The sequence below is a fragment of the Carettochelys insculpta genome, chromosome 6 (assembly GCF_033958435.1).
Source record: "Carettochelys insculpta isolate YL-2023 chromosome 6, ASM3395843v1, whole genome shotgun sequence".
NCBI lineage: Eukaryota > Metazoa > Chordata > Testudines > Carettochelyidae > Carettochelys > Carettochelys insculpta.
The window spans coordinates 21,057,454-21,070,620 of NC_134142.1; the positions used below are offsets into that span (position 1 = coordinate 21,057,454).

The following is a 13,167-nucleotide window of genomic DNA, read 5'->3' on the forward strand; positions in this document are numbered from 1 at the left end:
ATTAAATTGTTCTGTTGTCTCTCCAAATGAGATCTCTGGTGATCCTAAGAATTTCCTCCTTTAATAAGCTGTGTCACCCTGAAGGCCTTCTGAGGAGGGAGGGAGATGGTTGGGATCAGAAATACCTCCCCTATTACTTCAGAACACCCTTCAGGGAGCTACTGGTAATCTTGTAGCTTAGTATGTCAGAGGGCTGTGATATGTAAGATACATTGTCGGCTCCTGTTTTTTGCTTATGACTACTTCAATAAAACCTCATTTCTTCTGCCTTTAAGTGTCTCATGTGTAAGAACAAAGGAGTTGAGGGTTTAGAAAATGTTATCGCTCTTCTGAGGTCTTTAGGGAGCTGCAAGAGGGCTCATGTGGAGTCTTCTGCATCTGTGGCTCCTGTGTGCTAGTAAAGAGGGTCTTTTGAGGCATGGGCGGTGGCGATCACTCTGTCTTCTGAGGTGAAGAAATATCAGTAGACACTGCTTACCAGTTATTGTGCTATAAGTGTTTGCATACATGATAGCAAATTTCTGTCAAGAAATGGACAGGACTGTGTGTGTGTGTGTGTGAGAGAGAGAGAGAGAGAGAGAGAGAGAGAATATATATAACTTTAGAGGTGACTGTGGATTTTTGTTTGAAGCAAACACAGGTGTTTTCATTCCAAACTGCTTTATTAGACTATTTAAACATTTACATTAGAGCCATTCTTAATATTTGTAGCCACATTTTAACCAAAAACAATGTGTTTTTTGCAGATTTGACAAATTTTGTGTATAAATCATTGCCATTTCTTATAATTCTAAGCACAGATGAATATTGCACAATGGTAAGATAATAGAACTCTCCTGGTACAAGTTTGCCTAATTAGGTGAAATTTGATCCTCCATATCTTGTTCCTGTCACAGCTCTGGCCTGTCTTGTTTCATTAGAACATCTTATCTCTGCTGGTCATTACTTGTATTCATATGCAAGCATGCCAAAGGGACATCCATTTAAGTAGATTTTTTTGGTAGCTGCTGGTGTATAGTGACTATTTTAGACTTCAGCTGTACACCACCTATTTATATACTTTTTATTTTATTTACACTATTTATTGATCTACATATGAAGAATATTTTAAGAATGGTTATTCAAAGTATTATGAACAAGTCAAAAGAGAAATCTTGGCTACCAGAAAAGATTGGACTGAAGCCTGAAAGTAAGAAAAAGAACAAAGGAATTAAAAAAAAGGTATTTGCTCTGAAACTAAACTTATTAATTTTTTTTCAAAGACTAGTCATGAAATTTTATGATGGCGTGAAACTTATAAGAGTGGAAACTTACCAAAAGCTTACATTTACTCACTGATTTCACATATGAAAAGTATGCTTTGTCTAAGAAATAGCAGTTCTGAGTTCAGTTTGAATTAAATATAGAATCAGCTAAATTAAAGTGTTTGGGGAAAAAAACAGGTGTCTTATGTTATTCACTTTTAATTAGATTCAACTACTACTTCTTCCAACTAAAATTTAGCCACAGAGTTTATTGCAATTCTCTAGCAGAGTAGTTATTCAGTGACTTGTAACTCTTGTCCCAGGAATGAGGAATATGATTGTTTTCATACAGTTGTCTGACTCCTAAGAGATAGGGGTCTTTGTTTTCACTTTTATAAGTACTTTTCAAGCCAGTAAACAAGAGATTTAAGGTAGGGGGGTTGCTGCAGTGTTAGAGCGGACCACCAGACAAACTGCTTACTTAAGATTTTTTTTTTAACTGCCTTCCTTCGTTCATAGAGGAAGTTGTCAGTTGATCTTTACTCCTGTATTTGAAAATAAAGCAAAAAGTCTAGAGTGTCTGTTTACTTGCAGTAAGGTTTGTATTTATACATTTTGTAGAAGTTGCAGCTCACTTGGAGCAGGTGATAAGATGTAAGTGTTCAAGTACGGTAAGGCAGTCCAGAACTATGGTAGAATCAGAGATATGGTGCCTTTAATTAAAATCTTTTTGTGGGTCAGAATGCCTTTGTAAAGGAGATGCATTAAATGTAATAATACTCTTGCATATCTTGTCAGACAACTGTAGGATATAATCTATACAGTTTTTAATTTCCTGAGTCACAGTACATGATCAGCCACTTCTGGACATTAGTGGTTAAGTAAACTTGAAGTGATTTTAGTCATAAGGTTAGACGTGTATGGAGGAAACAGCACTTTTTCATTCTCCTAAACCTTGGCTAAAATATCTCAAACTACAGAGGAAAGATAAGTCCATTAAATGATGCTATTCATGCAAAATTAGAGCCTCCTCTCAGAAAAATGAAATTTTTAGTTGCTTTTGTTCTTCTCCTTTAGCCCCTGCCATGTGTTTAAATACTACTCAGAATGAGCAGTTATTCATAGCTAACTACAATAATGCAAGGATGCCAAACATTCAAAACCCATGACTTAAAGACTAACAAATTGAAATCATGCATACCGGGGGATTACCATACTCTTTTTAAATTTGCACTCTGACCTTAATTGGCAAAGCATCAGATTTGGATCTTGAAGAAATGCAGCCCTCAGAATTTGTAATGAAAAACATTTGTGACATCCTCCAACTCAGTGAGAAGTACTATGTAAGGAGCACATGTATTTATCTCTGTCTGCTGTTTTTATTGAAGTGATATGAGTGCAAGATCCAGTGAGTAGTTATAACAATACTGTATGTCCTCTTTCCTCCACTTAATAAATGTTAGTTATCACTTTTTGGAAAAAGATTGTGGAGAGACGTTTCATTTTAAAGTTAAGGTTTGTGTTGTTTTTCTTGGCTCTCCTAGGAAGGTGTTTTCCTAGTCATAGGCCACCTGCCAATATGGCTGTGACTCCTGCTGTCACTTTTCTTGTTGTAGGTAGTTATGATGTTCCTGAGACTTTCAGCTGATGTGGTAAAACTTAAGTGCAAAGATAAAGGCAGTTCCTGAAAGAACTTCAGCCCTTGGAGAGCAAAGAAAATAAGTGATAATCTAAAATTTAACTTGGTATTCAGCAAGGAACCAGCACATGTATTTGGGTGCAGAGATGGTTTAACTACATTTTGCTGCTGTTGAGCCTCGTTCATTGTCTGTGGCACTGTTTTTAACCATTAGGTATTGCACTAATCAAGTGGAGAGGCTATTAAAGCTTGGATTAAAGGAGCACGATCTCTATCAGGAATGGACGCAATCTCTTAGCAAGAGCAGGTATTTTGCAGTTGTGCCATTTGGAAATCGATTATCAATAGATAAGGACTTGCTAATTCCTCTATCTTAGCCAAGGAAGTTCAAGATGCATTTTGCATAAGGTTAAAAACTGTACGTGGACAGGGCTACACACGTTTCACAGATTCAGTGATTCAGAATCTTAGGCGGAAGTTCTTTAGGTTCTGCAGAAACATTCATTTATTCAGTCACGGTGGAATATCTATTACCATCCTGTTATCCACACTCAATCACATACTGGTATGGCTCACAGTTGAAAATACTCTGATGCAAAATTTGTTTTATTTTCAGACATAATTGGTTTTTGAAAATCTCTTTTCCCTCGGTTGTCTCCAGGTCACCTGTATTACATCCCCTTCCCACCCATATGTATTTTGAAAGTTTATAGCTATTTTAGCAGCATATCTGTCAGTCTGAAGGCCTCAGTCACTGCAGTGTTCTCTGGGCTGCCTTGCCTGCCCTCTCTACTTCTAGTCCCCAGTCGCAAGCCAGACTTAGCACTCATTCCCCGTCCCCCTTCTACCTGGTTATATAGATCATTACAGGGAGTACTGCCGTGAAAGCTGCAAAAATAATGGATAGATAAAAGCAGGTCTCAACAGGGCAGGCAGGTAGATGCCCAGTATATTTTTTTTTTCTAAATTTATGGTAAAATGATGAATTCAGTGACAGGGTGAATTCCTTGTAATAGTGGGGAAAAATGTCGAATTACTGCATATGATTTTTTTTTTTTTTTTTTTTGCTGTGTCCCATCTGTCTGCTTGTCTGGGCAAGGTTCCACCATGTTTCTCCCCTTCTCTGGCCAGCATGGGCCTGACTGAGCCCTCTGCTCACATTGTGCCAGCCCTAGCCCCTTTCCTGCCAGTGTGGGGCCCAGCCCCCACCACAAAGCCAACCCCTCACACCATGCCAGCCCCAGCCTCTCTCCCAACCAGCACATGGCCCGTTCCAGTCCCAACAGATCCACTCCACCAGCTAATGGAGGGCCCAGCCCAGCCCACCCAATGGAGCTCCTTCCCCTGCCAGCATAGGACCTGACCCATACACTTTGGATGTATATACAACATGGTTTCTGTCTAGAACTTTCTTCTAACCTGACTTCTGCTTGCAAGTGAAGCTGCAGCTGGGCTTCTAGTCCTATATATTTTTGCTGTCTGTCTGTCTGCTCTCTGGGTGAATGTTCCATAAACAGATGTCAATTCCCAGTCCAGCTTGCGTTTCCCATGACCATCAACAAAGCTCAGGGGCAGACATTACAGAGAGTTGTTGTCTACCTACAGGACTCTGTCTTCATGCGTGGACAGCTCCCCACCCACTACTTGCTTCTGACAGTGGCTGCCCACCCAGTGGCCAGTGCACAGAGTAGCTCCCAGCATGGTGCAGCCATTTGCGAGCCTTGCAAGCATCTCCCTGCCATCCCCACCAATGCAAGTGCGGGGAGCAGGGTCTGAACTTTATCTGGCATTATTTAAATGTCTGGCAACCTCTTGGTCCCAGGGCTGCCAAATATGAAAGAGTTTACTGTACAAGAAGTTTGTCTACAGCTTTCTTCCAGACCAACTTCCACTTGCAAGTAGAGCTGCAACGGGTCCTCTAGTACTGCATAATTGACCCAGTTTGAGACTGGAGATGCAGCTCGTGTATCACAAATCTATTTTGTTTAGGCTGTCTGTAGGTGCAGGCAGGTACAACTGTATTGGTTTATGCTAATTGCATGTTGTCATGGTTACAAACATCATAACCAGAAAGACTGCGAACATAATTCTTTTGGATTAAAATTTAGGTTCCAGTAAAATATTCAGGTGCAAGGGAGTGAATTCTGCAATTAATTCCAGAGGCATGGAATAGTGTGGTCGTGTCTGAGCCTTTCGTAAACTAGGAAAAGTCAGAGATTTAATCCACTGATCAAGCAAATGGCAGCTGAAGTTATTTGTAGACAGCCATTTAAAAAAAAAAAAAAAAGTGCCTGTACCTTGTCTAATAAAAATATGGCTTCATCCTGTTTACATGATAGCTTCCAACATTGTTACTGTTGGTGGAGAATCACAGGTCTCAGTTTGTTTTGTGTAGTCTCATCTTTAGATGGTAACTTTCCAACACTGAAAGGTATTGGTGTCCAAATATACTGACACTTACGGCATTTTAAGTAGGTACCTAAAAAGAGGCAAGAAACAGTGGTATAGAGGACTTAGCAAAAAGCTAAAAAGCTGTGAAATTTGGCTTCTGATCTTGACTTTGCCACTTGTTTGAAGTTTTGAATCACTTGTTGCCTCAGTTTCTGGGTATAAAACTGTGCAACCTTAACCCTTTCAGAAAGTTGTGCAAAGTCTGTAAATGATTAGTGTTGCACAGGAATTTTTGTGGCAGTGGTAGGGATAGAATCCCATTTGCTAGGACAGTATTCAGCTTCCTTAATCACAAGGCTTTCATTTTTTTCCCCACAATATTTCACTACACACTTTCTAATTTCCTCCATAAATGAGGCAGGGATCCTACAGACAATAGACTCATTTTACAGCACAACACTGAGGTTGTACCTAAAGCAAGGGTGTCCTCTGCTCAGAAGATGGCAAGGATCCTGTGGAAAAAATAGAATATGATGATGATGATGATGAACAACTGTATCATAATGCATACATATATTGGAGTGAATTGAGGCTAGGTAGGTAACCTTAGGTTTTGCACTTCCGAACTTCTTTTGAGTGCTTGAAGTGTCAACCTTAATATTTTTAGTGTGGTTTTGTGTGTATGTAGCTTCCTATTTTATTTTTTTAAATTCCATCATGTACAGCATATTAATATCTATACTGATGTCCCCATCAATGGAGTTAGAATCTTTAGAACCACTGGACAGATCTCTTCCACTCTTTACTATAAGAGTGGTAACTCATAGTACTAATAACATGTCATCCTCTGTGTGGATCAGTGATAGAGGAGGATGGGGTACTTGTCGGTGAGTTTCATGGATATTTCTGCTGAACAGTGGGTGTGTCAAGATTCTGGAATTTTGGACTTCATTGTAGGGCCTGGGGAGGGAGAGTGCCTGTAGTGGATGCAGCCTTTTTCTTATTGTTCCTCTCAATTTAGACCCTTTCTACGTTCTCTCCTACAGCATGTCTCATTCCTGTCTCTCACTGCCTTCAGCTTCTTGTATCATTTCCATTCTCCTCAGCTACTTAGCTCCAGTCTCCATTACTCTGTTTTCTCATCGTAGTCTCAGCTCTGTGTAATCTTCGTGCTCACCGTCCAAGTCCCAATCTTGTCTACTGCCAACTCTCTCTCCCTCCTCCCCACACTCAGTCCTAGTCTACATGCGTGGCTAATCCCAGTTAACACATTCATCATCCACTCTCCTGTCTTCCGCCACTGATTCCCAGGGCTCCTCATTGAATCTGTCTTTCCCCTGCCCCCTTATATCTATCCTAGTGTTATTGAGTCCCCGTCACTGTAATATCTGAGCTAAAGTAACACTTCCCTACCTCACAGGAGTACTATTATCTCCATTTTGCAAATGACAAACTGAAGTGCAGTGACTGAGGGTTAGCTTCAAAAAAACGTGTTGGGTGCTTAACTGCTAGTTTCAGTGCCTAAATCTCAGATAAGGCTCCACTGGAGTTCCTAAAACTCATGCTTAGCTGCTTCCAAACCCTGCAGGCACTTAAACTCAATGTCTAAATTTTTGTAGTAAAATTTCTAATGTGCCTTTGTTTCTGCTTCTGGGCAAGTATGCAATAGCCTGGCTCTAGGTATCTGGAGGCCTAAGTGGTGCTTGAACTAAGGGAAGGTAAGCATTCCTTTGTTAAATTTCCTGCAGGGACTGATCAGGTAGATAGGTTTAGAGCATACCTTTTGGATCAATACCTGTTTGCAAACTGGCACAAAACAAGTGGTGGAAGGTTGCGGGGAGGACTCTGGGAGACGTGATCATCATTCTCCCACTTCTCACGAGTACTCTCATCACCAGACTACAAAATCATTTTCATATTTGAGCATGCATTCTCTCTCTTGCTGAAGAGTCTTTCTTTATCTACAGTGAAACAACTTCAGTAGGAGATATTGAGGGAGCCCCACATCAGAATATTATATAGACCATAGGCTATGGCGCTCACCTGAATGTTAGGGGAAAAAGGGATTTGAAAATGGGCCTGCTATCAGGGCAAATGGTTGTCTCCCATATACTGGGAGAGAAGACTAAATACTAGGCTAAAAGTTTTGAGGGAACTCCTCACCTCCATCCGTAGCTTTTTGCAAAAGTTGGAAGTGAGGGTTTGTAGCTGAAAACCTAAAAGCAGAGGGAGGTGACTCTCTTCAGCCTGGGCTTAGGTGCCAAACTTCCTGAGATGGGGCGTGTTCCTATGGGTGCTCCACCTGTCTTGGTGCCCTGCACTTACATAATTGGAGATTTTTTTTTTTTTTTTAAGCAGAGGCACCCCATGCCTGGTACGTGGCTCATACTTGTAGTGGCTGTTAGTTGTTGCACGTTGCCCGCAATCCCTCAGTTCCTTCTCTACTGCACTTGACTTAGGTTGGAGACTCAGCAACTCTGAGCTTACTTACCTTCAACCTCTTTTTGCTACCCTAAACTCTCAATTCAACTGTTCTTTTATCCCTGTCCACTCACATTGCTTTTTTTTATTTATTTATTTAAAAAAAAAAAAAGGGCGGGGGGTCTTTCCCCTCACTGCCCCTGGGCACCTACAGACAGCAACCATGCCTGGCTCCCCAGGATTTAAATGCTGCTAATCATAACAGCTGTCTAGTCCATCTCAGATGGACATGCACAAGGCATCAATGGATGCCTGGTCAAATCACACATACACCGAAAATGGGCCCACTGCAAAAAACTTTCAGCAAGATCCTTAAAAGCCAGGAATCCTCAGTTGACGCTAATCTTCATGGAAAAGACCCTGAGACCAGCTTCAGACCCTGAGTCCAGGTCCCCACTGAGACAGACAGCACCAGCAGCTATGTCTGATAAAGGACCTTCAAAAACAAAGCTGGCAGCTAAACATAGGTTTTCCATCTTGACCCACAGAGAACATCCTAAGAATAAGCATTCTCTGGGGGGAAAAAATACGGCCTCGGTACCAGCAGCACATTCCATTTCGGACCTGGACTCACTGGACCTATCAGGCACACAGATGAGCTGAGGGGAAGAGGCTAAAGACAAGCCTTTCCTTAACACTGATGAAAGCCCCAAAGAGTATATTCCTACCTTGGCACTGAAGAAATTGGTACCGACAATTGATGAGCCATTGCAGACCAAACTGGCACCAGTGCCAACTCCTCAAGCACCTCCAGTGCTGACCTTTGACCTCCAGTACTGTTGGCTTCTCAAATCCTGGCACCAATGGTCTTGCACGCCCTGGTACTGACTTTTTACGGTACCTCCACTGCAAACAGCCCACTCTGACTTATCATTAACCTTGGTTCCCAGCATGCTGCACTTCGGTACCAACACTACCCCACTACGATAGGAGATGATGGTCACCATGCAAGCCTGTTCAGTACTGTTCTACTTGTCTGAAGAGGGAGAGCTTGAGCCAGCATCACATGCACCTTGACAGTCTCTCTCCGCCCCCCCCTCCCCTCCGCCCCCAAGTAACCATCTCAGTTTCCACTAGTACCAGTGCAAATATAGCCACCATATCCCTGGATGCCTCTGATACCAATGCCACTAGCCTGGCTGTACTGGGATGCCTGGGCTCATTGCTGACCTCATGCTCGCACTACTCCCATGACTACCACACACACCACAGCCCTCCCAAACACCCTGTCCATCACCTTCCTCGCAAGGTGAACCTGAGGAGGAACTGGAAGAACAAGAGCAGGCAGCTGTACAGGACAGTATTCTGCCCACTCATATTTCATCATCTTCACCAGACAAGACAGTAATGCGCCCACCACCAACTTCTAGGGATGGTTTCAAGTCCTTCCAAGAGCTATTTAAAAGGGTGGTAGACTCATTGGAATTCTCTTTAGACGACCTATAAGAGCCCCAATGTAAACTTACTAACATTTTATATGCCTCCCTATCAAGCAGGGTAACCCTTCCTATTAATGAGGACATCATGGATCCTGCCAGAGAAATATGAGCAAACCCCTGCGTCAATACCACCTATTAATAAGAGGACCAATAGAAAATACTACCCACCACCAAAAGGGGCAGAATTTTTATTTACCCATCCTGTTCCTAATTTTCTGATGGTAGAGGCTGTACAACAAAGGGGCAAACAAACCTGATTCCAGCCCACACCATATGATCAGGGCTGGAAGAGATTTGATCTGCTGGGAAGAAACTCTTACTTGTTGGCATTGCTACAATTTCAAATTAGTAATTGTTCTGTGCTCCAGAACAAATACACTTACAATGTATTTGATAATATGAAAATCTTTATTGAAAACTTTCCAGAGGAACAAAAAACAGTTCAAGGCCAATTTGGCGGAGGGCTTGCTCATAGCAAAAACAGCTCATCAGGCATCACTAGAATCTGTGGACACAGCAGCTTGCTTATTGGCAGTGATGCTCATGACATGTAGGAATTCTTGGCTCAATCTCTCCAGTTTCCCTAAGGAGAGAGCATGGTAGAGGATCATCCCTCTGAGGATCAAAAACTCTTTGCAGACTCTACTGATACCTCATTACATGCCCTAAAGGACTCTCATACTACCCTAAAGAATTCAGCTATGTACATACCACAAACCAAGAAGAAACAGGGATGTTACTACATTGTGTTTCCGCCTTACACCATACCAACAACCACAACCCTACTAACAATGTAGAAGACAGAAGCAACCCAGACATCGACAACCCCAAGAATAATCGTGTACGTCGCAGCTATCCACGTTCTGTCCGTCATTTTCAAACCATTGGTCAATGGTTTGACAGATCTCCGACATCAAGATCCTTCAATGATCCAGTGTTTCTACTGCTGACTTCTATCCTTTTACCCTATCTGGCACACTATTACCTTGGATAGATGGGTTCTCGACATAATCTGCACGGGATATTACATCCCTTTTACTTCCAACCCACGTTCCACTTTCCTCTTCAGAGACCCTTCACATGACATCCTGTTACAACAGAAAGTTGCCCATCTATTGCACATAAGAGTGATAAAGGTACTACCTCAAATCAAGAGAGGGATTTTTCTCCCAATATTTTCTCACACCAAAGAGAAACAGAGGATGGAAACCTATCCCAGATCTGTGCCTCCTTTATATACTACATCTGGCACAAACACTTCAGAATAGTAGCGCTGGAGATCATTATCCCATTACTACACAAAGGCTTTCAGAAAGGGCATGTTAATGAGGCACTTTGGAACAGCGTAACAAGGTGCTAACCTGCATATTCAGCACCTCATTAGCATAATGGCAACCAGTTGCACTTCAAAAGTGCTGCTTTCGGTATGCAGACTGACTGTATAGATGCGGATGCTTCGAAATAAGTGCCACACTTTGAAATTCCCTTATTCCCAATTTGTTTTGTGTGGCACTTATTTCAAAGCATCCACATCTATACAGCTAGTCTGCGTATTGAAAGCAGCAATTTTGAAGCATGACTGGTTGCTGTCATGCTAATAAGGCTCTGAATATGCATGTCAGTGCCTCATTACCCTGTTCCAAAGTGTCTCATTAATGTGCCTCGTCCAAAAGGGAGGCACATGTGTAGACTTGGCCAAAGAATATTGGCTATAATCCCTCAGCCTACAGAATGCCTTTTGCTATGTCCCTATACACCCAGCACATATCGAGTTTCTCAGATTTACCCTAAGTCAAACACGCCACCAATACTGAGTCCTCCTTTTTGGGCTCACAACAAGTGTCCAGAGTTTTCACAAAGGTATTTGTAGTCGCAATAACCCATTTACGCAAATGGTGCATTAAAATATTCCCTTATTTCAATGACTGCCTCCTAATAGCGTCTTTGAAGAATGGGTGCAGCTGAAACCAGGGTTGGCTTCTTAACCAGCGAAGGGTTTTTTTTTTTTTTTTTTTTTTTTTCAAATAAACTTTCAAAAACGCCTTCTATCACCCTCTCAGCAGCTGGACTTCATAGGCGTGTACTTAAACATGAGCCGGGCCAGAGCAAAGCTCCTACCACCTCATGTCTTAGCATTTAAAAAATATAATTGCCACTATCATGCAAAGTCCTCAAGTCACAGCAGGACAAGGCCTGCATCTTTTGAGATACATGTCTGCCACAACCTTTGTGCTCAGACAGTCAAGGCTGAACATGTGACACCTGCAAGGATGGCTACAGGATATATACCAGCCGCACAAGCACTCCATAAACAAAAGTTAAGCATGCTGCTCAGAATAAAATCTGTAAATCGCATCTGAGGCTCCTATCCCTCCATTCGTGGTATAGAAGGCCCCAGTGCTGAACTCAGACTTTGTGAATTAGTGATTTTTTTCTGGGCATCTAAAAAGATATGGTGACACTCATTATCATCACTCCGAAGTATGTGTTAATTTTGCATTTTGTGATCTTGGGGAAATCACATAGAGCTCTCTATGGTGAAGATGGAAATTGAGCCATGGTTTTCAAATTCTGGACTAGCACCTTATCCACTTGTGCATTCTTCTTCTAACCCTAACCTTTCTTTGGCTCCTACTCCCAGTGTCCTTTCTGGGAGGAGCAGCACATACTGCCTTCTCAGCCAGCCCATAACCTGCATGGGGTGCAATAATAAAGACAAATTTTGTCCTGCGATTGGTGTTTGGTGGGCATGGCTGTACCAGAAGAGGCTCAAATGGCCTATTATACTATCGCCTATGCTGTCAGTTCTGGGGCCTGGCCCTACCCTGACCTGGAGGCAGCAACCGTGAGAAGGAGTCCAACTTCATCCCAGTAGTACCTGGCTGGGTGAACGTGCCCTGTGGAATGTCTCACAAATAGGAGCTGCAAGGGAAGGGTTGAATGTACAGTCCCTGTGGGACATACACGCACTCTGGCTAGTTTTTAGTTGCTTAGAGGCTTCAGTGAGCTTGGTAAGGAGGGAATCTTAGAAGAAGCTTAGCTTTTACATGCTCATAAGTTTGTTGGCTATATTCAAACTGGGCAGTTTTTGCTGTTGTTCCCCTACCCCCTGCTGTAGTTGTTGTATAGCTTGGTCAAATTTGGGTGGATTTTCACAGGGATGGCAAAAGCACGTCTGTGCGTGCGCGCACGCACACACACCTGGAAAAACGATTCTTCACCTCTCGTCCCCTGCTACCCCTCCTTTACTTACAATGCTTAGATGACATCTTTGATTTGGACCCATGGTATAGATACTCTAGAAGAATTCCATACAGACTTCAACAATCTGCACCCCACCATCAACTTATGCCTCGACCACTCCGTGTGGGAGAGACGTTTCCTGGACACTACATTAGAAATCAATGATGGCCTGATCAGTACCACTCTGTACGGGAAACCCACTGACCACTATACTTACCTACACATTTCTAGCTTCCATCCTGCACACACAAGATCTGTTGTTTACAGTCAAGCCCTTAGGTACAATCGCATTTGCTCTGATCCTACTGACAGAGACCAAAAACTAGAAGAGCTCTACCAAATATTCATAAACCTGAATTACCCACGAGCAGAAGTAAAAATACAAATCAACATGGCCAGATGAATACCCAGAAACCAGTTACTCCAAGATAGGCCCAAAAAAGCCAGTAAAAGAACACCACTGGTCATTACCTACAGTCCCCAACTCAAACCACTGCAGCGCATTATTAAAGACCTATAACCTATCCTTAATCAGGATGCCGCACTCCAGAAGGCCCTACGTGAGAGGCCTGTTCTCTCCTACAGGCAACCTCCCAACCTTATGAGGATTCTCACCAGCAACCACAGATTATACCACAATAGTACCAATCCTGGAACTTTTCCTTGCAACAAAGCCCATTGTGAACTTTGTCCACATATATCTATTCTGGAGATACCATCACTGGACCTA

At 42.4% G+C, this 13,167-nt stretch overlaps 1 protein-coding gene across 6 annotated transcripts in view; it reads left to right on the forward strand.

Moving 5' to 3' along the window:
• The window catches only part of PPP1R13B (protein phosphatase 1 regulatory subunit 13B), a 139,304-nt gene that overhangs the window by 23,819 nt on the left and 102,318 nt on the right, over positions 1-13,167 (forward strand). For 3 of the 6 annotated variants that reach the window (XM_074996411.1, XM_074996409.1, XM_074996412.1), the window contains exon 1: positions 997-1,221. The exons of 1 other annotated variant lie outside the window; for it this stretch is intronic. In XM_074996411.1, the coding sequence (XP_074852512.1) occupies positions 1,096-1,221 (126 nt within the window). In that variant the 5' untranslated portion in view covers positions 997-1,095. Of the gene's footprint in view, positions 1-994; positions 1,222-13,167 lie in introns of those variants that run through there. 2 more of the 6 variants (XM_074996418.1, XM_074996419.1) reach the window with 2 other exon arrangements.